Genomic DNA, 27,985 nt, shown 5'->3' with positions numbered 1-27,985 from the left:
GAATTCCAACCGGGCAGTTGTAGAGTGTCTGACAGGTTACACTCTGGTCCCAAGATGTCGCTGCTCCCTCCGATACGGCCAGCGGGACTCATCTCATGATCATGACGTTAGTTAGGTGTCCCATCAGCCCCTGGGCTCCAGCCTGTTATCTGATGGGTGTGAGGCAGAGCAGAGGGCCGTGATCTGATAGAGCCAGGCGGCCAGGGGAAGCAGAAACAGCCTGGGACCGGGGGGGTAGCCATACAGCCTGGGACAGGGGCGGAGCTATACAGCCTGGGACGGGGGCGGAGCTCTACAGCCTGGGACAGGGGCGGAGCTATACAGCCTGGGACAGGGGCGGAGCTATACAGCCTGGGACAGGGGCGGAGCTATACAGCCTGGGACAGGGGCGGAGCTATACAGCCTGGGACATGGGGCGGAGCTATACAGCCTGGGACCGGGGCGGAGCTATACAGCCTGGGGCAGGGGCGGAGCTATACAGCCTGGAAAGGGGGCGGAGCTATACAGCCGGGGATAGGGGCGGAGCTATACAGCCTGGGATAGGGGCGGAGCTATACAGCCTGGGATAGGGGCGGAGCTATACAGCCTGGGACAGGGGCGGAGCTATACAGCCTGGGACAGGGGCGGAGCTATACAGCCTGGTACAGGGGCGGGGCTATACAGCCTGGGACCGGGGCGGAGCTATACAGCCTGGGACTGGGGCGGAGCTATACAGCCTGGGACCGGGGCGGAGCTATACAGCCTGGGACAGGGGCGGAGCTATACAGCCTGGGACAGGGGCGGAGCTATACAGCCTGGGACCGGGGCGGAGCTATGCAGGATCAGAACTGACTCTGTGTAATTAAGGTAGCAGGTTAGGAGAATTAACGTAGCAGGTTAGGAGAATTAAGGTAGCAGGTTAGGAGAATTAAGGTAGCAGGTTAGGAGAATTAAGGTAGCAGGTTAGGAGAATTAACGTAGCAGGTTAGGAGAATTAACGTAGCGGGTTAGGAGAATTAACGTAGCGGGTTAGGATAATTAACGTAGCGGGTTGGAGAATTAACGTAGCGGGTTAGGAGAATTAACGTAGCAGTTTAGGATAATTAACGTAGCGGGTTAGGAGAATTAACGTAGCGGGTTGGAGAATTAACGTAGCGGGTTAGGAGAATTAACGTAGCGGGTTAGGAGAATTAACGTAGCGGGTTAGGAGAATTAACATAGCGGGTTAGGAGAATTAACGTAGCAGGTTAGGAGAATTAACGTAGCAGGTTAGGAGAATTAAGGTAGTAGGTTAGGAGAATTAACGTAGCAGGTTAGGAGAATTAAGGTACCAGGTTAGGAGAATTAACGTAGCAGGTTAGGAGAATTAACGTAGCAGGTTAGGAGAATTAACGTAGCAGGTTAGGAGAATTAACGTAGCAGGTTAGGAGAATTAACGTAGCAGGTTAGGATAATTAAGGTACCAGGTTAGGAGAATTAACGTAGCAGGTTAGGAGAATTAAGGTAGCAGTTTAGGAGAATTAAGGTAGCAGGTTAGGAGAATTAACGTAGCAGGTTAGGAGAATTAACGTAGCAGGTTAGGAGAATTAACGTAGCAGGTTAGGAGAATTAACGTAGCAGGTTAGGAGAATTAAGGTAGCAGGTTAGGAGAATTAACGTAGCAGGTTAGGAGAATTAAGGTAGCAGGTTAGGAGAATTAACGTAGCAGGTTAGGAGAATTAACGTAGCAGGTTAGGAGAATTAACGTAACAGGTTAGGAGAATTAACATAGCAGGTCAGGAGAATTAAGGTAGCAGGTTAGGAGAATTAACGTAGCAGGTCAGGATAATTAAGGTGGAGAATGCTGAAGCATACGTTGATGAAAGTTTTACTGTCTACATTTAGAGGCCCAGACTTTTGACATAGACGGTAAAAGCTCTCATTCCTGGACTGAAACATTGGGAGATTGTTTCCCTCACGACACTTCTCTCTCTATACACAGCACATTGATTGGTAAGGTTACATACTGGTAAGTTACACTATATTTAGATACTTGAAAATACTGCCTGCTGAGAGACACCTTTGCTATTTGTACTCGATACATGGTGAAGGACTTAACGTGACGTTGTTCTTGTACAGTATATGCATGAAATGTACATGATGGACGACATACCTCACTCAGTCATAGTTAGTTAAATAATAGTAGATGGGCAAGAATTTGCCACCGTCAACTTTTAGAAGGTTAGTAGAGAAATTAGGCTCATCATTTAAACCACAGAAATACACTCACATTCAGGCTGCGTTTCTATACAGTACTTTGTGACATCAGCTGATGTAAGAAGGGCTTCATAAGTACAATTTGATTGGTTCATTGAGTATTTGAAACTGAAGCATGTATTTCCCAACTGCTTTCTCATGTCATCCTACATCATCGTTCCAGACCTTTATAGTCCAATGCATCCAACATGCTAATGGGCAGCTAACGACATTGAAGAACTCAAACTCTGGTCATCTTGGTTTTTTTTTTTAAACTAGGCAAGTCAGTTAAGAACAAATTCTTATTTTCAACGACGGCCTAGAAACAGTGGGTTAACTGGTCTAGAAACAGTGGGTTAACTGGTCTAGAAACAGTGGGTTAACTGGTCTAGAAACAGTGGGTTAACTGGTCTAGAAACAGTGGGTTAACTGGTCTAGAAACAGTGGGTTAACTGGTCTAGAAACAGTGGGTTAACTGGTCTAGGAACAGTGGGTTAACTGGTCTAGAAACAGTGGGTTAACTGGTCTAGAAACAGTGGGTTAACTGGTCTAGAAACAGTGGGTTAACTGGTCTAGGAACAGTGGGTTAACTGGTCTAGGAACAGTGGGTTAACTGGTCTAGGAACAGTGGGTTAACTGGTCTAGGAACAGTGGGTTAACTGGTCTAGAAACAGTGGGTTAACTGGTCTAGAAACAGTGGGTTAACTGGTCTAGAAACAGTGGGTTAACTGGTCTAGAAACAGTGGGTTAACTGGTCTAGAAACAGTGGGTTAACTGGTCTAGGAACAGTGGGTTAACTGGTCTGGGAACAGTGGGTTAACTGGTCTAGAAACAGTGGGTTAACTGGTCTAGAAACAGTGGGTTAACTGGTCTAGAAACAGTGGGTTAACTGGTCTAGGAACAGTGGGTTAACTGGTCTGGGAACAGTGGGTTAACTGGTCTAGAAACAGTGGGTTAACTGGTCTGGGAACAGTGGGTTAACTGCCTTGTTCAGGGGGGCAGAACGACAGGGATTTGATCTTGCAACTTTTTGGTTACTAGTCCAACACTCTAACCACTAGACTACCCCCCCCCCTCGCCCCTTATTGCAGAGCACCAGAGCACGTTGTATACATTTAGCCCAGTTGTCTGTGTTTTTTTTTTAAGAAGATTTGTTATTGATACGTAGGATCTGCTCTGCTGGTTGATATGCATCTGCAGCTGTCGTACATGACACACACATCTTTCTATCTAAATGTTTTTATTTGGATTTCTATGCAAATGATATGATTGAGTGTTTATTTGTGCCTGCAGCTAGTTCATTGAAATAAGACAGTCGTGCCAAAACATTATTTAAAAAATGTAATTCACTGACAGAGAGATAGCTGCTCTGCTCTGCTCTGCTCTGCTCTGCTCTGCTGTCTGTCTTCTCTCACTGTGCTGTTGGTCACTCAGAGATAGCTGCTCTGCTCTGCTCTGCTCTGCTGTCTGTCTTCTCTCACTGTCCTGTTGGCCACTCAGAGATAGCTGCTCTGCTCTGCTGTCTGTCTTCTCTCACTGTCCTGTTGGTCACTCAGAGATCTCTGCTCTGCTGTCTGTCTTCTCTCACTGTCCTGTTGGCCACTCAGAGATAGCTGCTCTGCTCTGCTGTCTGTCTTCTCTCACTGTCCTGTCGGCCACTCAGAGATAGCTGCTCTGCTCTGCTGTCTGTCTTCTCTCACTGTCCTGTTGGTCACTCAGAGATCTCTGCTCTGCTGTCTGTCTTCTCTCACTGTCCTGTCGGCCACTCAGAGATAGCTGCTCTGCTCTGCTGTCTGTCTTCTCTCACTGTCCTGTTGGCCACTCAGAGATAGCTGCTCTGCTCTGCTGTCTGTCTTCTCTCACTGTCCTGTTGGCCACTCACAGATAGCTGCTCTGCTCTGCTGTCTGTCTTCTCTCACTGTCCTGTTGGTCACTCAGAGATAGCTTCTCTGCTCTGCTGTCTGCCTTCTCTCACTGTCCTGTCGGCCACTCAGAGATAGCTGCTCTGCTCTGCTGTCTGTCTTCTCTCACTGTCCTGTTGGTCACTCAGAGATAGCTGCTCTGCTCTGCTGCCTGTCTTCTCTCACTGTCCTGTTGGTCACTCAGAGTTCCCTTCTCTCTCACTGTCCTGTTAGCCACTCAGAGTTCCCTTCTCTATCATGGTCCTGTTGGCCACTCAGAGTTCCCTTCTCTATCATGGTCCTGTTGGCCACTCAGAGTTCCCTCCTCTCTCACTGTCCTGTTGGCCACTCAGAGTTCCCTCCTCTCTCACTGTCCTGTTAGCCACTCAGAGTTCCCTTCTCTCTCACTGTCCTGTTGGCCACTCAGAGTTCCCTTCTCTCTCATGGTCCTGTTGGTCACTCAGAGTTCCTTTCTCTCTCACTGTCCTGTTAGCCACTCAGAGTTCCCTTCTCTATCATGGTCCTGTTGGTCACTCAGAGTTCCTTTCTCTCTCACTGTCCTGTTAGCCACTCAGAGTTCCCTTCTCTCTCACTGTCCCCCCACCCCCCAGTCCTCCTGGAAGTTAAGGATCCCCACCCCCCAGTCCTCCTGGAAGTTAAGGAATCCCCCCCCACCCCCACAGTCCTCCTGGAAGTTAAGGAATCCCCCCCAACCACCCAGTCCTCCTGGAAGTTAAGGAATCCCCCCCACCCCCACAGTCCTCCTGGAAGTTAAGGAATCCCCCCCAACCACCCAGTCCTCCTGGAAGTTAAGGAATCCCCCCCACCCCCACAGTCCTCCTGGAAGTTAAGGAATCCCCCCCAACCACCCAGTCCTCCTGGAAGTTAAGGAATCCCCCCCACCCCCCAGTCCTCCTGGAAGTTAAGGAATCCCCTCCTCCCCCCAGTCCTCCTGGAAGTTAAGGAATCCCCCCCACCCCCCAGTCCTCCTGGAAGTTAAGGAATCCCCCCCACCCCCCAGTCCTCCTGGAAGTGAAGGAATGCCCCCCACCCCCAGTCCTCCTGGAAGTTAAGGAACCCCCCCACCACACAGTCCTCCTGGAAGTTAAGGAACCCCCCCACCACCCAGTCCTCCTGGAAGTTAAGGAATCCCCCCCCACCACACAGTCCTCCTGGAAGTTAAGGAATCCCCCCCCCCCACCCCACAGTCCTCCTGGAAGTTAAGGAACCCCCACCCCCCAGTCCTCCTGGAAGTTAAGAAATCCCACCCCCCAGTCCTCCTGGAAGTTAAGGAATCCCCCCCACCCCCCAGTCCTTCTGGAAGTTAAGGAATCCCCCCACCCCCACCCCCCAGTCCTCCTGGAAGTTAAGGAATCCCCACCAACCCCCCACCCCACAGTTCCTCTGGAAGTTAAGGAATCCCCTCCAACCCCCCACCCCACAGTTCCTCTGAAAGTTAAGGAATCCCCTCCAACCCCCCACCCCACAGTTCCTCTGAAAGTTAAGGAATCCCCACCAACCCCCCACCCCACAGTTCCTCTGGAAGTTAAGGAATCCCCACCAACCCCCCACCCCACAGTTCCTCTGGAAGTTAAGGAATCCTCACTAACCCCCCACCCCACAGTTCCTCTGAAAGTTAAGGAATCCCCCACTCTAAAACAACTGCCAGATGATGATAGGATATAGCAGCATGCCCAGGAAGTGAGGTGACTGGTCACCTCACCTCCTTGTCCTCTTTCTCCTCCTCCTCCCTCTTGTCTGGTCAGATAGTACAGTGTTGAGTACTCCTCTGACCTGTCCTCTCGTTCTCCCTCCTCTCCCCCTCCATCCTCCCTCTCCCCTCGCTCCATCCAATCCCCTCTCCAATTTCAGTTTCCTCTCAGATCAAAAGATTATCCAGACAGACTGTGTTCGTTCCCACAGTGGAGATAAGGTTTCTGTTTCGGAGACACACCCTGTTGGTCTGGCTCTGGCTCTCTCTGGCTCTCTCTCTCTCTCTGGCTCTCTCTCTCTCTCTGGCTCTCTCTGGCTCTCTCTCTCTCTCTGGCTCTCTCTCTCTCTCTGGCTCTCTCTGGCTCTCTCTGGCTCTCTCTGTCTCTCTCTCTCTCTCTGGCTCTCTCTGGCTCTCTCTGGCTCTCTCTCTGGCTCTCTCTCTCTCTCTCTGGCTCTCTCTCTCTCTCTGGCTCTCTCTGGCTCTCTCTGGCTCTCTCTCTGGCTCTCTCTCTCTCTCTGGCTCTCTCTCTCTCTCTGGCTCTCTCTGGCTCTCTCTGTCTCTCTCTCTCTCTCTGGCTCTCTCTGGCTCTCTCTGGCTCTCTCTCTGGCTCTCTCTCTCTCTCTGGCTCTCTCTCTCTCTCTGGCTCTCTCTGGCTCTCTCTGGCGCTCTCTCTCTCTCTCTGTCTCTCTCTCTCTCTCTGTCTCTCTCTGGCTCTCTCTGGCTCTCTCTCTCTCCATGGCCTGGCCACAGATTACAAAGAACAGCCCTTCAATGGGGGGGGGGGGGGGGGGGGGGGGGGTGATGTTGTTGAGAATGAAACTGGTCTGCTGGGCCCATATTCATAAAGCATCTCAGAGTAAAGGTGCTGATCTAGGATCAGGTCCCCCCGGGTCCATATAATTAGGATTTGAAATGCAAAACTGATCCTAGATCAGCCCTCCCTAAGACACTTTGTGAATATTGGTGTTTGTGTTTCTCTCTTTTCTCTCCTCCGCTACTCACTCCGGGCCCCTCTTCTGTCTCTGCGCTCAGGACGTTGTTTGGGTTGAATTCCCGAAGGTTGGGTTTCATGGGAGTGTCAGCAGGCAGGAGAATCCGTCCTTCCTGGGGAAAGTGAGGGATAATGAGACACATCCCTTTGTAGAAGGTTGAATTGGGTGTCATGGCTGTTCAACGGCTTCCTATGCTCATGCCTGTGTGTGTGTGTGTGTGTGTATTCATATTCTTCTTCATCATCTAGTCGGCTACTTCACAAACAGATACCCAATCCTTCCCATATTACCTACTGCCCTTATTCACCTCTGATAAAAACATCCCATTCACTCACTGTAGAGACCACATCCATCTCTGATAAAAACATCCCATTTACTCACTGTAGAGACCACATCCATCTCTGATAAAAACATCCCATTCACTCACTGTAGAGACCACATCCATCTCTGATAAAAACATCCCATTCACTCACTGTAGAGACCACACCCATCTCTGATTAAACACATCCCATTCACTCACTGTAGAGACCACACCCATCTCTGATAAAAACATCCCATTCACTCACTGTAGAGACCACACCCATCTCTGATAAAAACATCCCATTCACTCACTGTAGAGACCACACCCATCTCTGATAAAAACATCCCATTTACTCACTGTAGAGACCACACCCATCTCTGATAAAAACATCCCATTCACTCACTGTAGAGACCACATCCATCTCTGATTAAAAACATCCCATTCACTCACTGTAGAGACCACACCCATCTCTGATAAAAACATCCCATTCACTCACTGTAGAGACCACACCCATCTCAGATAAAAACATCCCATTCACTCACTGTAGAGACCACATCCATCTCTGATTAAAAACATCCCATTCACTCACTGTAGAGACCACACCCATCTCTGATAAAAACATCCCATTCACTCACTGTAGAGACCACATCCATCTCCTCCAGTAGCCAAAGGACTGTGTACCCATCATGTCAACACCCATGACAGGAAGCCAACTGACAGACAGACACACCCTGAATAATGACAGATAATCGCTGTAGCTAGATGATGATTCTCCTGAACTACAGCCGCCCTCTCTTCATGTTTGCTCAGCGCCTGCCTAATGGCTTCTGGGGGTCCGTTCGATGACTAGGACGGGAGTCACGTGTCGACTGATAGGGTTCCCCTCAAATGGCCACCTATTTCATGTAGAGCCCTGGTCAACAGTAGGGAATAGGGCCCTGGTCAACAGTAGGGAATAGGGCCCTGGTCAACAGTAGGGAATAGGGCCCTGGTCAACAGTAGGGAATAGGGCCCTGGTCAACAGTAGGGAATTATTATGATTTTTTTTTTAAACTTTATTTAACTAGGCAAGTCAGTTAAGAACAAATTCTTATTTTCAATGACAGCCTAGGAACAGTGGGTTAACTGCCTGTTCAAGGGCAGAACGACAGATTTGTACCTTGTCAGCTCGGGGGTTTGAACTTGCAATAGGGCCCTGGTCAACAAGAGGGAATAGGACCCTGGTCAACAGTAGAGAATAGGGCCCTGGTCAACAGTAGGGAATAGGGCCCTGGTCAACAGTAGGCAATAGAGCTCTGGTCAACAGTAGGGAATAGGGCCCTGGTCAACAGTAGGGAATAAGGCCCTGGTCAACAGTAGGGAATAGGGCCCTGGTCAACAGTAGGGAATAGGGCCCTGGTCAACAGTAGGGAATAGGGTTCCATTTGGGATGCATAAGAGGAGAGAAGAAGAGAAAATATTAGAGTCATTGTTCTGTGTGTGTCTGTGTGATCACATGCTATCATGGGTTGGGTTTCCCCTCTTAGCGTTCAAATTCATTTCTGGGCCTTGGATATTGAATAAGGACTGAGTCTCTCTCTCTCTCTATCACTTGCTCTGACTCTGTCTCCCTCCTTCCCTCTCTCTCTCTCTCCCTCCATCTCCTTCTCTCTGTTAGTTCCCAGTGTCCAGAGCATCGCAGGGCAGGATGTTTACTTCATGCTTCATCGTATGTTAGCGAGGTAATGACGTCTAATTGCGTGCTGGTTTAACGACGTCCGTCTCAAACCCTCCTTCGCTAGCCTACCCCGCCAGCCTCTGCCCACCGCCTGCCATTTCAGAGTTGCTCGGTAACGTTAGCGGACCAAGCAGGGTGTTCTGTCGTACAGTACTGTTACCATGGAGCTGCTAGGGGCCTTCTACAGGAGGAAGCTCCGGAGGAAGCAGAAGAAGGAGGATGTAGGCCTGGGGACGGGGCCGGGAGAACTGAGGCGGTCAGACAGGGCACTGTGCAAGTCCCCCTCTGAGACCAGCGTCAACCGCCTGGCCACCGGACTCATTTCCAAGGTGCTACGCTTCACCAGGTAACTGGAGCACTTCCTACCTGAGGGTTAGAGTCAAGGGTCAAGGGTAGGGTAGGATTCTGGGTGTGGTGCGGGTTGAGGTTTACAGCCAGGTAACTGGAACACTCCTTACCTGAGGGTTAGGGTCAAGGGTCATGGGTAGGGTAGGATTCTGGGTGTGGTGCAGGTTGAGGTTTACAGCCAGGTAACTGGAACCCTCCTTACCTGAGGGTTAGGGTCAAGGGTAGGGTAGGGTAGGATTCTGGGGGTGGTGCAGGTTGAGGTTTACAGCCAGGTAACTGGAACCCTCCTTACCTGAGGGTTAGGGTCAAGGGTAGGGTAGGGTAGGATTCTGGGTGTGGTGCAGGTTGAGGTTTACAGCCAGGTAACTGGAACCCTCCTTACCTGAGGGTTAGAGTCAAGGGTAGGGTAGGGTAGGATTCTGGGGGTGGTGCAGGTTGAGGTTTACAGCCAGGTAACATCCTGGGGGTTGTAACATGGTTGTAGTATTCTCCTAAGGCAGGGTTGGTTCTAGGGTAACCTGGAGGGTAGGGTTGGTTCTAGGGTAACCTGGAGGGTAGGGTTGGTTCTAGGGTAACCTGGGGGGTAGGGTTGGTTCTAGGGTAACCTGGGGGGTAGGGTTGGTTCTAGAGTAACATTCTGGGGGGGTAGGGTTGGTTCTAGGGTAACATTCTGGGGGGTAGGGTTGGTTATAGGGTAACATTCTGGGGGGGGGGGGGGTAGGGTTGGTTCTAGGGTAACATTCTGGGGGGAAGGGTTGGTTCTAGGGTAACCTGGGGGGTAGGGTTGGTTCTAGAGTAACATTCTGGGGGGGTAGGGTTGGTTCTAGGGTAACATTCTGGGGGGTAGGGTTGGTTATAGGGTAACATTCTGGGGGGGGGGGTAGGGTTGGTTCTAGGGTAACATTCTGGGGGGAAGGGTTGGTTCTAGGGTAACCTGGGGGGAAGGGTTGGTTCTAGGGTAACATTCTGGGGGGTAGGGTTGGTTTTAGAGGTTTCACCTGCTCTGTAGTCTGTGGTCTGTCTGTTCCACAGCTGGTCGTCTAAGGAGGCTTTGGGACCTACAGACTCATCTGTAGAGTTTATGGACTGCATTCCATGCTCAGGTGTGGCGTATGGAGTGAGTTTGCAGTTTTGTTGAGCAAGTTGGATAAATGGTCAAAAATACTGTGACGTTATAAAAAAAATTGTTACGTGATGCATCACTTTGGGGGTGTAAACAATGGCTTCTTTCATGTTTCTGTAGCTGGACGAAGGTGAAGATAGCATCATTTCCTGTTTATCTTCTAAGCTAAGTACTGTGTTTGGGGATCAGGAAGATCTTCTAGGCTGACAAACATGAAATATGATGGCTGCTTGTTAGACATTTGGCAGCCAGCGGGAAGAATAGCATAACTGACACAAGCTGTTGTTTTGAAACAGGAGAGGTTGGAGAGCTTGATTCCAAGGAGGAATTGTCTAGAGACTTCCTGGTCTGAATGTAGAGAGTAGAGACCTCCTGGTGTGAATGTAGAGAGTAGAGACTTCCTGGTCTGAATGTAGAGAGTAGAGACCTCCTGGTCTGAATGTAGGGAGTATAGACCCCCTGGTCTGAATGTAGAGAATAGAGACCTCCTGGTCTGAATGTAGAGAATAGAGACTTCCTGGTCTGAATGTAGAGAGTAGAGACCTCCTGGTCTGAATGTAGAGAATAGAGACTTCCTGGTCTGAATGTAGAGAGTAGAGACCTCCTGGTCTGAATGTAGAGAGTAGAGACCTCCTGGTCTGAATGTATAGAATAGAGACTTCTTGGTCTGAATGTAGAGAGTAGAGACCTCCTGGTCTGAATGTAGAGAGTAGAGACTCCCTGGTCTGAATGTAGGGAGCATAGACCTCCTGGTCTGAATGTAGAGAATAGAGACTTCCTGGTCTGAATGTAGAGAGTAGAGACCCTCTGGTCTGAATGTAGAGAGTAGAGACCTCCTGGTCTGAATGTAGAGAGTAGAGACCTCCTGGTCTGAATGTAGAGAGTAGAGACTCCCTGGTCTGAATGTAAGGAGTATAGACCCCGTGGTCTGAATGTAGAGAATAGAGACCTCCTGGTCTGAATGTAGAGAATAGAGACTTCCTGGTCTGAATGTAGAGAATAGATACTTCCTGGTCTGAATGTAGAGAGTAGAGAGTTCCTGGTCTGAATGTAGGGAGTGTAGACCCCCTGGTCTGAATGTAGAGAGTATAGACCCCCTGGTCTGAATATAGAGAATAGAGACCTCCTGGTCTGAATGTAGAGAGTATAGACCCCCTGGTCTGAATGTAGAGAATAGAGACTTCCTGGTCTGAATGTAGAGAATAGAGACTACCTGGTCTGAATGTAGAGAGTAGAGACTTCCTGGTCTGAATGTAGGGAGTGTAGACCCCCTGGTCTGAATGTAGAGAATAGAGACTACCTGGTCTGAATGTAGAGAGTAGAGACTTCCTGGTCTGAATGTAGAGAATAGAGACTACCTGGTCTGAATGTAGAGAGTAGAGAGTTCCTGGTCTTCACTGTGTGTAAATCAGACTACTGTGAAAGCTTGGTTGTGAGTCCACAGTGATGATAGCTAGGCCTCCCTGCTTCACAGCTTCTGGTGAGAAGGGAGGACGGAGGAGGATGAGGGTGAGTCAGAAAGAGGGGGAGGCAGTCAATCTGCTTTCAGCACAGTGATAGCATGCAGCTGGACTCTCCTGTGGCTCATGCCCAGGCCAGGACTACTGGGCCTTTCCAGTCTGTTATGATGGACCGGGTTGAGGGGATTGGCTATGGGGATGGTCTTAGCTTAGTAATAACTTCTCATTTGTAAACACATACTGAGCTGCTAACCTCTCAGTCAATCATTTGTTTGACTGGTGCTGAAGGTCAGGAGGTAGCTGTTGTCAAATAGTTTTCAAGTTTGTGGGTTTAAACCAGACGTCTTGCCACAACGTTCTCCTAGCAGTACAATGGGGGTTTAAACCAGACGTCTTGCCACAACGTTCTCCTAGCAGTACAATGGGGGTTTAAACCAGACGTCTTGCCACAACGTTCTCCTAGCAGTACAATGGGGGTTTAAACCAGACGTCTTGCCACAACGTTCTCCTAGCAGTACAATGGGGGTTTAAACCAGACATCTTGCCACAACGTTCTCCTAGCAGTACAATGGGGGTAGCAGTACAATGGGGTTTTAAACCAGACGTCTTACCACAACGTTCTCCTAGCAGTACAATGGGGGTTTAAACCAGACGTCTTGCCACAACGTTCTCCTAGCAGTACAATGGGGGTTTAAACCAGACGTCTTGCCACAACGTTCTCCTAGCAGTACAATGGGGGTTTAAACCAGACGTCTTGCCACAACGTTCTCCTAGCAGTACAATGGGGGTTTAAACCAGACGTCTTGCCACAACGTTCTCCTGGCAGTACAATGGGGGTTTAAACCAGACGTCTTGCCACAACGTTCTCCTAGCAGTACAATGGGGGTTTAAACCAGACGTCTTGCCACAACGTTCTCCTAGCAGTACAATGGGGGTTTAAACCAGACGTCTTGCCACAATTTTCTCCTAACAGCAGCAGGAGCACACAATGTACAATGCAAGTTGCGTGTGGTGTAGGCAGCTTATTGGATAAATGGTGTGTTGGGGTATTTCCCTGTTTAGGGGTCAAAGGCCTTTTGGGAACCAGTGTTATCTGGTTGCTTCATAACTGTTTCTGGTTGCCATGGTTAATCTCTTAAGCAACATCTTAGTAAACAGTTTTGTTGCGGTCTGGTTGCCGTTATGGGTTTGTGTTGTGTTTTCTGGGACGAACTGCAGCAGAAGTAGCAGTCTGTCTGGTGATCAGGCATGAAAACACTTGTTTTAAAAACAGCAACAGTAGAGGAGACCACAGCAGTTTGGGTTGGAGACAAGGAGAAAATAAGACTACTTCATGACGCATGATTTACCCTCTTGACTGTTGGAGCCCGTGGCTCCTACAAGGACCAAATACCATTGACCAATGTTCTCCATCTCACTCAGTTGGGGGGGGGGTTAATTCTGCACAGTGACAAATAAACCCACCTGCTGTCGTTGTGTTGGACATTCACAGGCGTTTACATTCACAGGCAGCACTCACAGGCAGCACTCACAGGCAGCATTTACAGGCAGCACTCACTTACAGCACTCACTGGCAGCACTCACTGGCAGCACTCACTGGCAGCACTCACAGGCAGCACTCACAGGCAGCATTTACAGGCAGCATTTACAGGCAGAATTCACTGGAAGCACTCACTGGAAGCACTCACTGGAAGCACTCACTGGCAGCACTCACAGGCAGCACTCACAGGCAGCACTCACAGGCAGCATTTACAGGCAGCATACACAGGCAGAATTTACAGGCAGCATTTACAGGCAGCATTCATAGGCAGCACTCACAGGCAGCACTCACTGGCAGCACTCACAGGCAGCACTCACAGGCAGCACTCACAGGCAGCATTTACAGGCAGCATACATAGGCAGAATTTACAGGCAGCATTTACAGGCAGCATTCATAGGCAGCACTCACAGGCAGCACTCACAGGCAGCACTCACAGGCAGTATTTACAGGCAGCATTCACAGGCAGCACTCACAGGTTTAATGAATCACCAACAAGTTGTCATAAACTCTCTGAGGCATTGTGGTCTGATGTGACTAACTACATTCAGATGTTGGTTCACTCTGTTCTGTGAATCCCTCTGGGCTTCCCTCCAAACACTAATATCTTCCAGCTTGTACACATTATGTAACAATATACAGTATAACAATATATGAACCTCCCTTTTCATTAAGCTATACCAGACCCCTTTACGTATAGTTGAAGTCGGAAGTTTACATTCACCTTAGCCAAATACATTTAAACTCAGTTTTTCACAATTCCTGACATTTAAACCTGGATCCTGACCTCACTCCATCTCAATGTGGACCTGGATCCTGACCTCACTCCATCTCAATGTCGACCTGGATCCTGACCTCACTCCATCTCAATGTGGACCTGGATACTGACCTCACTCCATCTCAATGTGGACCTAGATCCTGACCTCACTCCATCTCAATGTGGACCTGGATCCTGACCTCACTCCATCTCAATGTGGACCTGGATCCTGACCTCACTCCATCTCAATGTGGACCTGGATCCTGACCTCACTCCATCTCAATGTCGACCTGGATCCTGACCTCACTCCATCTCAATGTGGACCTGGATCCTGACCTCACTCCATCTCAATGTGGACCTGGATCCTGACCTCACTCCATCTCAATGTGGACCTGGATCCTGACCTCACTCCATCTCAATGTCGACCTGGATCCTGACCTCTCTCCATCTCAATGTCGACCTGGATCCTGACCTCCCTCCACTCTAAACTTCCATCCGCAGACACAGCGAGCCTGTCTCAAGAACTCACTCTCTCTTCTATGTTCTAAATCTATGTTCTGTGTTCTAAATCTATGTTCTACAGACACAGCGAGCCTGTCTCCAGAACTCACTCTCTCTTCTATGTTCTGATTCTATGTTCTAAATCTATGTTCTAATTCTATGTTCTATGTTCTAAATCTATGTTCTACAGACACAACTCACTCTCTCTTCTATGTTATAGTTCTTTGTTCTATGTTCTAAATCTTTGTTCTACAGACGGAGCGAGCCTGTCTCGAGAACTCACTCTCTCTTCTATGTTCTAATTCTATGTTCTACAGACGCAGCGAGCCTGTCTCCAGACCTCACTCGTGGCACGCCACCAAGCTAGGCGAGGGGCAGCCAGACCCCAGCATGATGCAAATATCCCAGGACCCTCCTTGGCATCACACCTACCCCTCCAGGTTAGTCAATCAATCAAGTGATAAATCAATATATATTTCTAAATCCATTTTTGATGCTGTGGAGCGGTGAACACAGGGCCCCTGTCAGAAAGTCAGGGCTTATTATTTAAGCGGGTTTTATACATTTTATATGGAAATATTTAGATCCTTAAACATGTTAAGTATGATGATTACATACTGAGTGTACAAAACATTAAGAACACCTGCTCTTTCCATGACAGACTGACCAGGTGAATCCAGGTGAAAGCTCTGATCCCTTATTGATGTCACTTGTTAAATCCACTTCAATTAGTGTACAGTGGCAGTCAAAAGGTTGGACACACCTACTCATTCAAGGGTTTTTCTTTATTTGTACTATTTTCTACATTGTAGAATAATAGTTAAGACATCAAAATTATGAAGTAACACATAAGAAATAATGTAGTAATCCCAAAAGTGTTAACCAAATCAAAATATATTTTATATTTGAGATTTTCTAGGCTGCCATAGAGCTCTGGTCTAAAGTAGTGCACTATTTAGGGAATAGGGTTCCATAGGGCTCTGGTCTAAAGTAGTGCACTATTTAGGGAATAGGGTTCCATCGGGCTCTGGTCAAAAGTAGTGCACTATATAGGGAATGTGGTTCCATAGGGCTCTGATCAAAAGTAGTGCACTATATAGGGAATAGGGTTCTATAGGGTTCTGGTCAAAAGTAGTGCACTATATAGGGAATAGGGTGCCATTTAGGATGAAGATACCACTCTTTTGTTGCCCAGTTGAACCCAGCTGTTTCTCATGGAGATCAGTAGTGTATTATCTTAGACTGAGACTCATGAAAGGACAGTAGTGTATTATCTTAGACTGAGACTCATGAAAGGACAGTAGTGTATTATCTTAGTGTATTATCTTAGACTGAGACTCATGAAAGAACAGTAGTGTATTATCTTAGACTGAGACTCATGAAAGGACAGTAGTGTATTATCTTAGACTGAGACTCATGAAAGGACAGTAGTGTATTATCTTAGACTGAGACTCATGAAAGGACAGTAGTGTATTATCTTAGACTGAGACTCATGAAAGGACAGTAGTGTATTATCTTAGACTGAGACTCATGAAAGGACAGTAGTGTATTATCTTAGACTGAGACTCATGAAAGGACAGTAGTGTATTATCTTAGACTGAGATGGATGAAAGGACAGTAGTGTATTATCTTAGACTGAGACTCATGAAAGGACAGTAGTGTATTATCTTAGACTGAGACTCATGAAAGGACAGTAGTGTATTATCTTAGACTGAGATGGATGAAAGGACAGTAGTGTATTATCTTAGACTGAGACTCATGAAAGGACAGTAGTGTATTATCTTAGACTGAGACTCATGAAAGGACAGTAGTGTATTATCTTAGACTGAGACTCATGAAAGGACAGTAGTGTATTATCTTAGTGTATTATCTTAGACTGAGACTCATGAAAGAACAGTAGTGTATTATCTTAGACTGAGACTCATGAAAGGACAGTAGTGTATTATCTTAGACTGAGACTCGTGAAAGGACAGTAGTGTATTATCTTAGACTGAGACTCATGAAAGGACAGTAGTGTATTATCTTAGACTGAGACTCATGAAAGGACAGTAGTGTATTATCTTAGACTGAGACTCATGAAAGGACAGTAGTGTATTATCTTAGACTGAGACTCATGAAAGGACAGTAGTGTATTATCTTAGTGTATTATCTTAGACTGAGACTCATGAAAGAACAGTAGTGTATTATCTTAGACTGAGACTCATGAAAGGACAGTAGTGTATTATCTTAGACTGAGACTCATGAAAGGACAGTAGTGTATTATCTTAGACTGAGACTCATGAAAGGACAGTAGTGTATTATCTTAGTGTATTATCTTAGACTGAGACTCATGAAAGAACAGTAGTGTATTATCTTAGACTGAGACTCATGAAAGGACAGTAGTGTATTATCTTAGACTGAGACTCATGAAAGGACAGTAGTGTATTATCTTAGACTGAGACTCATGAAAGGACAGTAATGTATTATCTTAGACTGAGACAGATGAAAGGACAGTAGTGTATTATCTTAGACTGAGACTCATGAAAGAACAGTAGTGTATTATCTTAGACTGAGACTCATGAAAGGACAGTAGTGTATTATCTTAGACTGAGATGGATGAAAGGACAGTAGTGTATTATCTTAGACTGAGACTCATGAAAGGACAGTAGTGTATTATCTTAGACTGAGACTCATGAAAGGACAGTAGTGTATTATCTTAGACTGAGATGGATGAAAGGACAGTAGTGTATTATCTTAGACTGAGACTCATGAAAGGACAGTAGTGTATTATCTTAGACTGAGACTCATGAAAGGACAGTAGTGTATTATCTTAGACTGAGACTCATGAAAGGACAGTAGTGTATTATCTTAGACTGAGACTCATGAAAGGACAGTAGTGTATTATCTTAGACTGAGACTCATGAAAGGACAGTAGTGTATTATCTTAGACTGAGATGGATGAAAGGACAGTAGTGTATTATCTTAGACTGAGACTCATGAAAGGACAGTAGTGTATTATCTTAGACTGAGACTCATGAAAGGACAGTAGTGTATTATCTTAGACTGAGACTCATGAAAGGACAGTAGTGTATTATCTTAGATTGAGACTCATGAAAGGACAGTAGTGTATTATCTTAGACTGAGACTCATGAAAGGACAGTAGTGTATTATCTTAGACTGAGACTCATGAAAGGACAGTAGTGTATTATCTTAGACTGAGATGGATGAAAGGACAGTAGTGTATTATCTTAGACTGAGACTCATGAAAGGACAGTAGTGTATTATCTTAGACTGAGACTCATGAAAGGACAGTAGTGTATTATCTTAGACTGAGACTCATGAAAGGACAGTAGTGTATTATCTTAGATTGAGACTCATGAAAGGACAGTAGTGTATTATCTTAGACTGAGACTCATGAAAGGACAGTAGTGTATTATCTTAGACTGAGACTCATGAAAGGACAGTAGTGTATTATCTTAGACTGAGACTCATGAAAGGACAGTAGTGTATTATCTTAGACTGAGACTCATGAAAGGACAGTAGTGTATTATCTTAGACTGAGACTCATGAAAGGACAGTAGTGTATTATCTTAGACTGAGACTCATGAAAGGACAGTAGTGTATTATCTTAGACTGAGACAGATGAAAGGACAGTAGTGTATTATCTTAGACTGAGACTCATGAAAGAACAGTAGTGTATTATCTTAGACTGAGACTCATGAAAGGACAGTAGTGTATTATCTTAGACTGAGACTCATGAAAGGACAGTAGTGTATTATCTTAGACTGAGACTCATGAAAGGACAGTAGTGTATTATCTTAGATTGAGACTCATGAAAGGACAGTAGTGTATTATCTTAGACTGAGACTCATGAAAGGACAGTAGTGTATTTTCCTAGACTGAGACTCATGAAAGGACAGTAGTGTATTATCTTAGACTGAGACTCATGAAAGGACAGTAGTGTATTATCTTAGACTGAGACAGATGAAAGGACAGTAGTGTATTATCTTAGACTGAAACTCATGAAAGGACAGTAGTGTATTATCTTAGACTGAGACTCATGAAAGAACAGTAGTGTATTATCTTAGACTGAGACTCATGAAAGAACAGTAGTGTATTATCTTAGACTGAGATGGATGAAAGGACAGTAGGGTATTATCTTAGACTGAGACTCATGAAAGGACAGTAGTGTATTATCTTAGACTGAGATGGATGAAAGGACAGTAGTGTATTATCTTAGACTGAGACTCATGAAAGGACAGTAGTGTATTATCTTAGACTGAGACTCATGAAAGAACAGTAGTGTATTATCTTAGACTGAGATGGATGAAAGGACAGTAGTGTATTATCTTAGACTGAGACAGATGAAAGGATATTTGATCCACCAGACAACTGCCTGTGAAGTTGATGTGTTTAGGACAGCTTGTGTGTAAACGGGTTAGCCGACAACGTCACTAAAACAATGCACACGCTTCAATGAGGCAGAAGGCAGTGTGTTGTGATTCTGGATGTCCAGATAGCTAGCAACAATGACAAGAAGCTACCACGTGGGGAAATGTAGGTGGCTCGTTTCATCTTGGTATTGATACGATGTCTTGTTTTTATGTGTTTTGACTGATGTCACGTCTATGCTAATATAGCTCAAATTCGCTAGCCAGCTAAGCAACAACTGTAACGGTGTATTTGAGAGACAACAAGTGTTCATTGTGCACATTTATTTTATGTTTTTTCAGTAAACATTTGGAGACTAAATATAGTTTACATGTTGTCAACAATCAAAGCCAACCCCGTCTGTTTTGCACCATAGTTGTACCCGCGTCACTTTGGTTGCTAAACAACCGACCTGTCTATATGTAGACTGTTGTTGTGTTCAGACCAGGACATTGAGGCCCTATCGGTCAGTGATGTCAGAAAATAATGAGGGGGTGGGAGGGGGTGGGGGGTGGGGGGGGTATTGACGTCATCTGTCTGCTATGGATGGACATTCCTGGTGACACCTCCCCTCACCTCTACCGTTCCCATGGCAGCTCCCACTCCCTCTCGGGTCGTCCAATGTCGGCAGTTATTTGCTGAGAGAGAAGAGAAAGTGAGAGAGGGTGGAGGAGAGAGAGAAGAGAGAGGGAGAGGCAAAGAGCAGCCTGTCCAGTTCTGAGAGTATGGTAGGAGAGAAATGAAGGTAATTGGTAGGAGAGAACTCGAGGTAATTGCGCTGCTATAAGAGCGATTAGTGCTGATCTCAGAGCTGTTACGTCCTCCTCATCGTCATTACTGCTGTAGAAATATCAACCAACACTGGGCCCCTACCATCCCCCAACACACACACACACACACACACACACACACACACACACACACACACACACACACACACACACACACAGGCATGCAGACTACACACACGTCACAAACACACACACACACAGGCATGCAGACTACACACACACACACACACACACACACACACACACCACACAGGCATGCAGACTACACACACGTCACACACACACACATCACACACACACACACAGGCATGCAGACTACACACACGTCACATGTACGCACCCACACACACACACTCTGCCTGCCATCCCCCCTCCTCCACCTATATAACCATACAAGGGCAACAAGCCCAGGGGCCCATTGATGTTTGAAACTGGCTTAATCAACGGGGAACTGCTATTGGTTATTCTGGATAAATCGGTGGGGAATTGTTACGTCATGAAAAAAATCTCTTCAGTTACAAATTTATACATACGAACTACAATTTACAGACACAGACAACGACTACATCTCCTCTGCCCAGACCCGCATGCTCACACCTCCATCCCTAGTCACACCTCCATCCCTAGTGTCTAGTCCCACCTCCATCCCTAGTGTCTGGTCACACCTCCATCCCTAGTGTCTGGTCACACCTCCATCCCTAGTCACACCTCCATCCCTAGTGTCTGGTCACACCTCCATCCCTAGTCACACCTCCATCCCTAGTGTCTGGTCACACCTCCATCCCTAGTGTCTGGTCACACCTCCATCCCTAGTGTCTGGTCACACCTCCATCCCTAGTGTCTGGTCACACCTCCATCCCTAGTGTCTGGTCACACCTCCATCCCTAGTGTCTGGTCACACCTCCATCCCTAGTGTCTGGTCAATCCTCCATCCCTAGTGTCTGGTCACACCTCCATCCCTAGTCACACCTCCATCCCTAGTGTCTGGTCACACCTCCATCCCTAGTCACACCTCCATCCCTAGTCACACCTCCATCCGTAGTGTCTGGTCACACCTCCATCCCTAGTGTCTGGTCACACCTCCATCCCTAGTGTCTGGTCACACCTCCATCCCTAGTCACACCTCCATCCCTAGTGTCTGGTCACACCTCCATCCCTAGTGTCTGGTCACACCTCCATCCCTAGTGTCTGGTCACACCTCCATCCCTAGTGTCTGGTCACACCTCCATCCCTAGTGTCTGGTCACACCTCCATCCCTAGTCACACCTCCATCCCTAGTGCCTGGTCACACCTCCATCCCTAGTCACACCTCCATCCCTAGTGCCTAGTCACACCTCCATCCCTAGTCACACCTCCATCCCTAGTGTCTGGTCACACCTCCATCCCTAGTGTCTGGTCACACCTCCATCCCTAGTGTCTGGTCACACCTCCATCCCTAGTCACACCTCCATCCCTAGTGCCTGGTCACACCTCCATCCCTAGTCACACCTCCATCCCTAGTGTCTGGTCACACCTCCATCCCTAGTCACACCTCCATCCCTAGTGTCTAGTCACACCTCCATCCCTAGTGTCTGGTCACACCTCCATCCCTAGTCACACCTCCATCCCTAGTGTCTAGTCACACCTCCATCCCTAGTGTCTGGTCACACCTCCATCCCTAGTCACACCTCCATCCCTAGTGTCTGGTCACACCTCCATCCCTAGTGTCTGGTCAATCCCCCATCCCTAGTCACACCTACATCCCTAGTGTCTGGTCACACCTCCATCCCTAGTGTCTGGTCATACCTCCATCCCTAGTCACACCTCCATCCCTAGTTTCTGGTCACACCTCCATCCCTAGTCACACCTCCATCCCTAGTCACACCTCCATCCGTAGTGTCTGGTCACACCTCCATCCCTAGTGTCTGGTCACACCTCCATCCCTAGTGTCTGGTCACACCTCCATCCCTAGTCACACCTCCATCCCTAGTGTCTGGTCACACCTCCATCCCTAGTGTCTGGTCACACCTCCATCCCTAGTGTCTGGTCACACCTCCATCCCTAGTGTCTGGTCACACCTCCATCCCTAGTGTCTGGTCACACCTCCATCCCTAGTCACACCTCCATCCCTAGTGCCTGGTCACACCTCCATCCCTAGTCACACCTCCATCCCTAGTGCCTAGTCACACCTCCATCCCTAGTCACACCTCCATCCCTAGTGTCTGGTCACACCTCCATCCCTAGTGTCTGGTCACACCTCCATCCCTAGTGTCTGGTCACACCTCCATCCCTAGTCACACCTCCATCCCTAGTGCCTGGTCACACCTCCATCCCTAGTCACACCTCCATCCCTAGTGTCTGGTCACACCTCCATCCCTAGTCACACCTCCATCCCTAGTGTCTAGTCACACCTCCATCCCTAGTGTCTGGTCACACCTCCATCCCTAGTCACACCTCCATCCCTAGTGTCTAGTCACACCTCCATCCCTAGTGTCTGGTCACACCTCCATCCCTAGTCATACCTCCATCCCTAGTGTCTGGTCACACCTCCATCCCTAGTGTCTGGTCAATCCCCCATCCCTAGTCACACCTACATCCCTAGTGTCTGGTCACACCTCCATCCCTAGTGTCTGGTCATACCTCCATCCCTAGTGTCTGGTCACACCTCCATCCCTAGTGTCTGGTCACACCTCCATCCCTAGTCACACCTCCATCCCTAGTGTCTGGTCACACCTCCATCCCTAGTGTCTGGTCACACCTCCATCCCTAGTGTCTGGTCACACCTCCATCCCTAGTGTCTAGTCACACCTCCATCCCTAGTGTCTGGTCACACCTCCATCCCTAGTGTCTGGTCACACCTCCATCCCTAGTGCCTGGTCACACCTCCATCCCTAGTGTCTGGTCACACCTCCATCCCTAGTGTCTGGTCACACCTCCATCCCTAGTGTCTGGTCATACCTCCATCCCTAGTGTCTGGTCACACCTCCATCCCTAGTGCCTGGTCACACCTCCATCCCTAGTCACACCTCCATCCCTAGTGTCTGGTCACACCTCCATCCCTAGTGTCTGGTCACACCTCCATCCCTAGTGTCTGGTCACACCTCCATCCCTAGTGTCTGGTCACACCTCCATCCCTGATCACACCTCCATCCCTAGTGTCTGGTCACACCTCCATCCCTAGTGTCTGGTCACACCTCCATCCCTGATCACACCTCCATCCCTAGTGTCTGGTCACACCTCCATCCCTGATCACACCTCCATCCCTAGTACATGGTCACACCTCCATCCCTAGTGTCTGGTCACACCTCCATCCCTAGTGTCTGGTCACACCTCCATCCCTAGTGTCTGGTCACACCTCCATCCCTAGTGTCTGATCACACCTCCATCCCTAGTGTCTGGTCATACCTCCATCCCTAGTGTCTGGTCACACCTCCATTTTTTTATTTTATTTTTATTTCACCTTTATTTAACCAGGTAGTCTAGTTGAGAACAAGTTCTCATTTGCAACTGCGACCTGGCCAAGATAAAGCATAGCAGTATGAGCAGACAACACAGAGTTACACATGGAGTAAACAATTAACAAGTCAATAACACAGTGGAAAACAAAGGGGGAGTCTATATACAATGTGTGCAAAAGGCATGAGGTAGGCGAATAATTACAATTTTGCAGATTAACACTGGAGTGATAAATGATCAGATGGTCATGTACAGGTAGAGATATTGGTGTGCAAAAGAGCAGAAAAATAAATAAATAAAAACAGTATGGGATGAGGTAGGTGAAAATGGGTGGGCTATTTACCAATAGACTATGTACAGCTGCAGCGATCGGTTAGCTGCTCAGATAGCTGATGTTTGAAGTTGGTGAGGGAGATAAAAGTCTCCAACTTCAGCGATTTTTGCAATTCGTTCCAGTCACAGGCAGCAGAGTACTGGAACGAAAGGCGGCCAAATGAGGTGTTGGCTTTAGGGATGATCAGTGAGATACACCTGCTGGAGCGCGTGCTACGGGTGGGTGTTGCCATCGTGACCAGTGAGCTGAGATAAGGCGGAGCTTTACCTAGCATGGACTTGTAGATGACCTGGAGCCAGTGGGTCTGGCGACGAATATATAGTGAGGGCCAGCCTACTAGAGCATACAAGTCGCAGTGGTGGGTGGTATAAGGTGCTTTAGTGACAAAACGGATGGCACTGTGATAGACTGCATCCAGTTTGCTGAGTAGAGTGTTGGAAGCCATTTTGTAGATGACATCGCCGAAGTCGAGGATCGGTAGGATAGTCAGTTTTACTAGGGTAAGCTTGGCGGCGTGAGTGAAGGAGGCTTTGTTGCGGAATAGAAAGCCAACTCTTGATTTGATTTTCGATTGGAGATGTTTGATATGAGTCTGGAAGGAGAGTTTGCAGTCTAGCCAGACACCTAGGTACTTATAGATGTCCACATATTCTAGGTCGGAACCATCCAGGGTGGTGATGCTAGGCGGGGATGCGGGTGCAGGCAGCGATCGGTTGAAAAGCATGCATTTGGTTTTACTAGCGTTTAAGAGCAGTCGGAGGCCACGGAAGGAGTGTTGTATGGCATTGAAGCTTGTTTGGAGGTTAGATAGCACAGTGTCCAATGACGGGCCGAAAGTATATAGAATGGTGTCGTCTGCGTAGAGGTGGATCAGGGAATCGCCCGCAGCAAGAGCAACATCATTGATGTATACAGAGAAAAGAGTCGGCCCGAGAATTGAACCCTGTGGCACCCCCATAGAGACTGCCAGAGGACCGGACAGCATGCCCTCCGATTTGACACACTGAACTCTGTCTGCAAAGTAATTGGTGAACCAGGCAAGGCAGTCATCCGAAAAACCGAGGCTACTGAGTCTGCCGATAAGAATATGGTGATTGACAGAGTCGAAAGCCTTGGCAAGGTCGATGAAGACGGCTGCACAGTACTGTCTTTTATCAATGGCGGTTATGATATCGTTTAGTACCTTGAGTGTGGCTGAGGTGCACCCGTGACCGGCTCGGAAACCAGATTGCACAGCGGAGAAGGTACAGTGGGATTCGAGATGGTCAGTGACCTGTTTGTTGACTTGGCTTTCGAAGACCTTAGATAGGCAGGGCAGGATGGATATAGGTCTGTAACAGTTTGGGTCCAGGGTGTCTCCCCCTTTGAAGAGGGGGATAACTGCGGCAGCTTTCCAATCCTTGGGGATCTCAGACGATATGAAAGAGAGGTTGAACAGGCTGGTAATAGGGGTTGCGACAATGGTGGCGGATAGTTTCAGAAATAGAGGGTCCAGATTGTCAAGCCCAGCTGATTTGTACGGGTCCAGGTTTTGCAGCTCTTTCAGAACATCTGCTATCTGGATTTGGGTAAAGGAGAACCTGGAGAGGCTTGGGCGAGGAGCAGCGGGGGGGCGGGGCTGTTGGCCGAGGTTGAAGTAGCCAGGCGGAAGGCATGGCCAGCCGTTGAGAAATGCTCATTGAAGTTTTCGATAATCATGGATTTATCGGTGGTGACCGTGTTACCTAGCCTCAGTGCAGTGGGCAGCTGGGAGGAGGTGCTCTTGTTCTCCATTGACTTCACAGTGTCCCAGAACGTTTTGGAGTTGGAGCTACAGGATGCAAACTTCTGCCTGAAGAAGCTGGCCTTAGCTTTCCTGACTGACTGCGTGTATTGGTTCCGGACTTCCCTGAACAGTTGCATATCACGGGGACTATTCGATGCTATTGCAGTCCGCCACAGGATGTTTTTGTGCTGGTCGAGGGCAGTCAGGTCTGGGGTGAACCAAGGGCTGTATCTGTTCTTAGTTCTGCATTTTTTGAACGGAGCATGCTTATCTAAAATGGTGAGGAAGTTACTTTTAAAGAATGACCAGGCATCCTCAACTGACGGGATGAGGTCAATGTCCTTCCAGGATACCCGGGCCAGGTCGATTAGGAAGGCCTGCTCACAGAAGTGTTTTAGGGAGCGTTTGACAGTGATGAGGGGTGGTCGTTTGACTGCGGCTCCGTAGCGGATACAGGCAATGAGGCAGTGATCGCTGAGATCCTGGTTGAAGACAGCGGAGGTGTATTTGGAGGGCCAGTTGGTCAGGATGACGTCTATGAGGGTGCCCTTGTTTACAGAGTTAGGGTTGTACCTGGTGGGTTCCTTGATGATTTGTGTGAGATTGAGGGCATCTAGCTTAGATTGTAGGACTGCCGGGGTGTTAAGCATATCCCAGTTTAGGTCACCTAACAGAACAAACTCTGAAGCTAGATGGGGGGCGATCAATTCACAAATGGTGTCCAGGGCACAGATGGGAGCTGAGGGAGGTCGGTAGCAGGCGGCAACAGTGAGAGACTTATTTCTGGAGAGAGTAATTTTCAAAATTAGTAGTTCGAACTGTTTGGGTATGGACCTGGAAAGTATGACATTACTTTGCAGGCTATCTCTGCAGTAGACTGCAACTCCTCCCCCTTTGGCAGTTCTATCTTGACGGAAGATGTTATAGTTGGGTATGGAAATCTCTGAAATTTTGGTGGCCTTCCTGAGCCAGGATTCAGACACAGCAAGAACATCAGGGTTAGCAGAGTGTGCTAGAGCAGTGAGTAAAACAAACTTAGGGAGGAGGCTTCTGATGTTGACATGCATGAAACCAAGGCTTTTTCGATCACAGAAGTCAACAAATGAGGGTGCCTGGGGACATGCAGGGCCTGGGTTTACCTCCACATCACCCGCGGAACAGAGAAGGAGTAGTATGAGAGTGCGGCTAAAGGCTATCAAAACTGGTCGCCTAGAGCGTTGGGGACAGAGAATAAGAGGAGCAGGTTTCTGGGCATGGTAGAATATATTCAGGGCATAATGCGCAGACAGGGGTATGGTGGGGTGCGGGTACAGCGGAGGTAAGCCCAGGCACTGGGTGATGATGAGAGAGGTTGTATCTCTGGACATGCTGGTTGTAATGGGTGAGGTCACCGCATGTGTGGGAGGTGGGACAAAGGAGTTATCAGGGGTATGAAGAGTGGAACCTCCATCCCTAGTGTCTGGTCACACCTCCGTCCCTCGTGCCTGGTCACACCTCCATCCCTCGTGTCTGGTCACACCTCCATCCCTAGTGTCTGGTCACACCTCCGTCCCTCGTGTCTGGTCACACCTCCATCCCTAGTCACACCTCCATCCCTAGTGTCTGGTCACACCTCCATCCCTAGTGTCTGGTCACACCTCCATCCCTAGTGCCTGATCACACCTCCATCCCTAGTCACACCTCCATCCCTAGTGTCTGGTCACACCTCCATCCCTAGTGTCTGGTCACACCTCCATCCCTAGTGTCTGGTCACACCTCCATCCCTATTGTCTGGTCACACCTCCATCCCTAGTGTCTGGTCACACCTCCATCCCTAGTGCCTGGTCACACCTCCATCCCTAGTCACACCTCCATCCCTAGTGTCTGGTCACACCTCCATCCCTAGTCACACCTCCATCCCTAGTGTCTGGTCACACCTCCATCCCTAGTGTCTGGTCACACCTCCATCCCTAGTGTCTGATCACACCTCCATCCCTAGTGTCTGGTCACACCTCCATCCGTAGTGTCTGGTCACACCTCCATCCCTAGTCACACCTCCATCCCTAGTGTCTGGTCACACCTCCATCCCTAGTGTCTGGTCACACCTCCATCCCTAGTGTCTGATCACACCTCCATCCCTAGTGCCTGGTCACACCTCCATCCCTAGTGTCTGGTCACACCTCCATCCCTAGTGTCTGGTCACACCTCCATCCCTAGTGTCTGGTCACACCTCCATCCCTAGTGTCTGGTCACACCTCCATCCCTAGTGTCTGGTCACACCTCCATCCCTAGTCACACCTCCATCCCTAGTGTCTGGTCACACCTCCATCCCTAGTGCCTGATCACACCTCCATCCCTAGTCACACCTCCATCCCTAGTGTCTGGTCACACCTCCATCCCTAGTGTCTGGTCACACCTCCATCCCTAGTGTCTGGTCACACCTCCATCCCTATTGTCTGGTCACACCTCCATCCCTAGTGTCTGGTCACACCTCCATCCCTAGTGCCTGGTCACACCTCCATCCCTAGTCACACCTCCATCCCTAGTGTCTGGTCACACCTCCATCCCTAGTCACACCTCCATCCCTAGTGTCTGGTCACACCTCCATCCCTAGTGTCTGGTCACACCTCCATCCCTAGTGTCTGATCACACCTCCATCCCTAGTGTCTGGTCACACCTCCATCCGTAGTGTCTGGTCACACCTCC

General features: G+C 48.3%; 1 protein-coding gene across 4 annotated transcripts in view; it reads left to right on the top strand.

Annotated features, from left to right (window-relative positions):
* The window catches only part of LOC110523118 (protein Shroom3), a 173,964-nt gene that overhangs the window by 68,868 nt on the left and 77,111 nt on the right, over window positions 1-27,985 (top strand). For 3 of the 4 annotated variants that reach the window (XM_036936803.1, XM_036936802.1, XM_036936804.1), the window contains one exon: window positions 14,883-15,005. In XM_036936803.1, coding sequence (XP_036792698.1) covers window positions 14,883-15,005 — 123 coding nt within the window. Of the gene's footprint in view, window positions 1-8,600; window positions 9,186-14,882; window positions 15,006-27,985 lie in introns of those variants that run through there. The other variant, XM_036936805.1, reaches the window with a different exon arrangement.

This window comes from Oncorhynchus mykiss, chromosome 12 (assembly GCF_013265735.2).
Source record: "Oncorhynchus mykiss isolate Arlee chromosome 12, USDA_OmykA_1.1, whole genome shotgun sequence".
Taxonomy (NCBI): domain Eukaryota; kingdom Metazoa; phylum Chordata; class Actinopteri; order Salmoniformes; family Salmonidae; genus Oncorhynchus; species Oncorhynchus mykiss.
The sequence above is the reverse complement of the archived record's forward strand: the minus strand, read 5'-3'. Positions and strand labels throughout refer to the sequence as shown.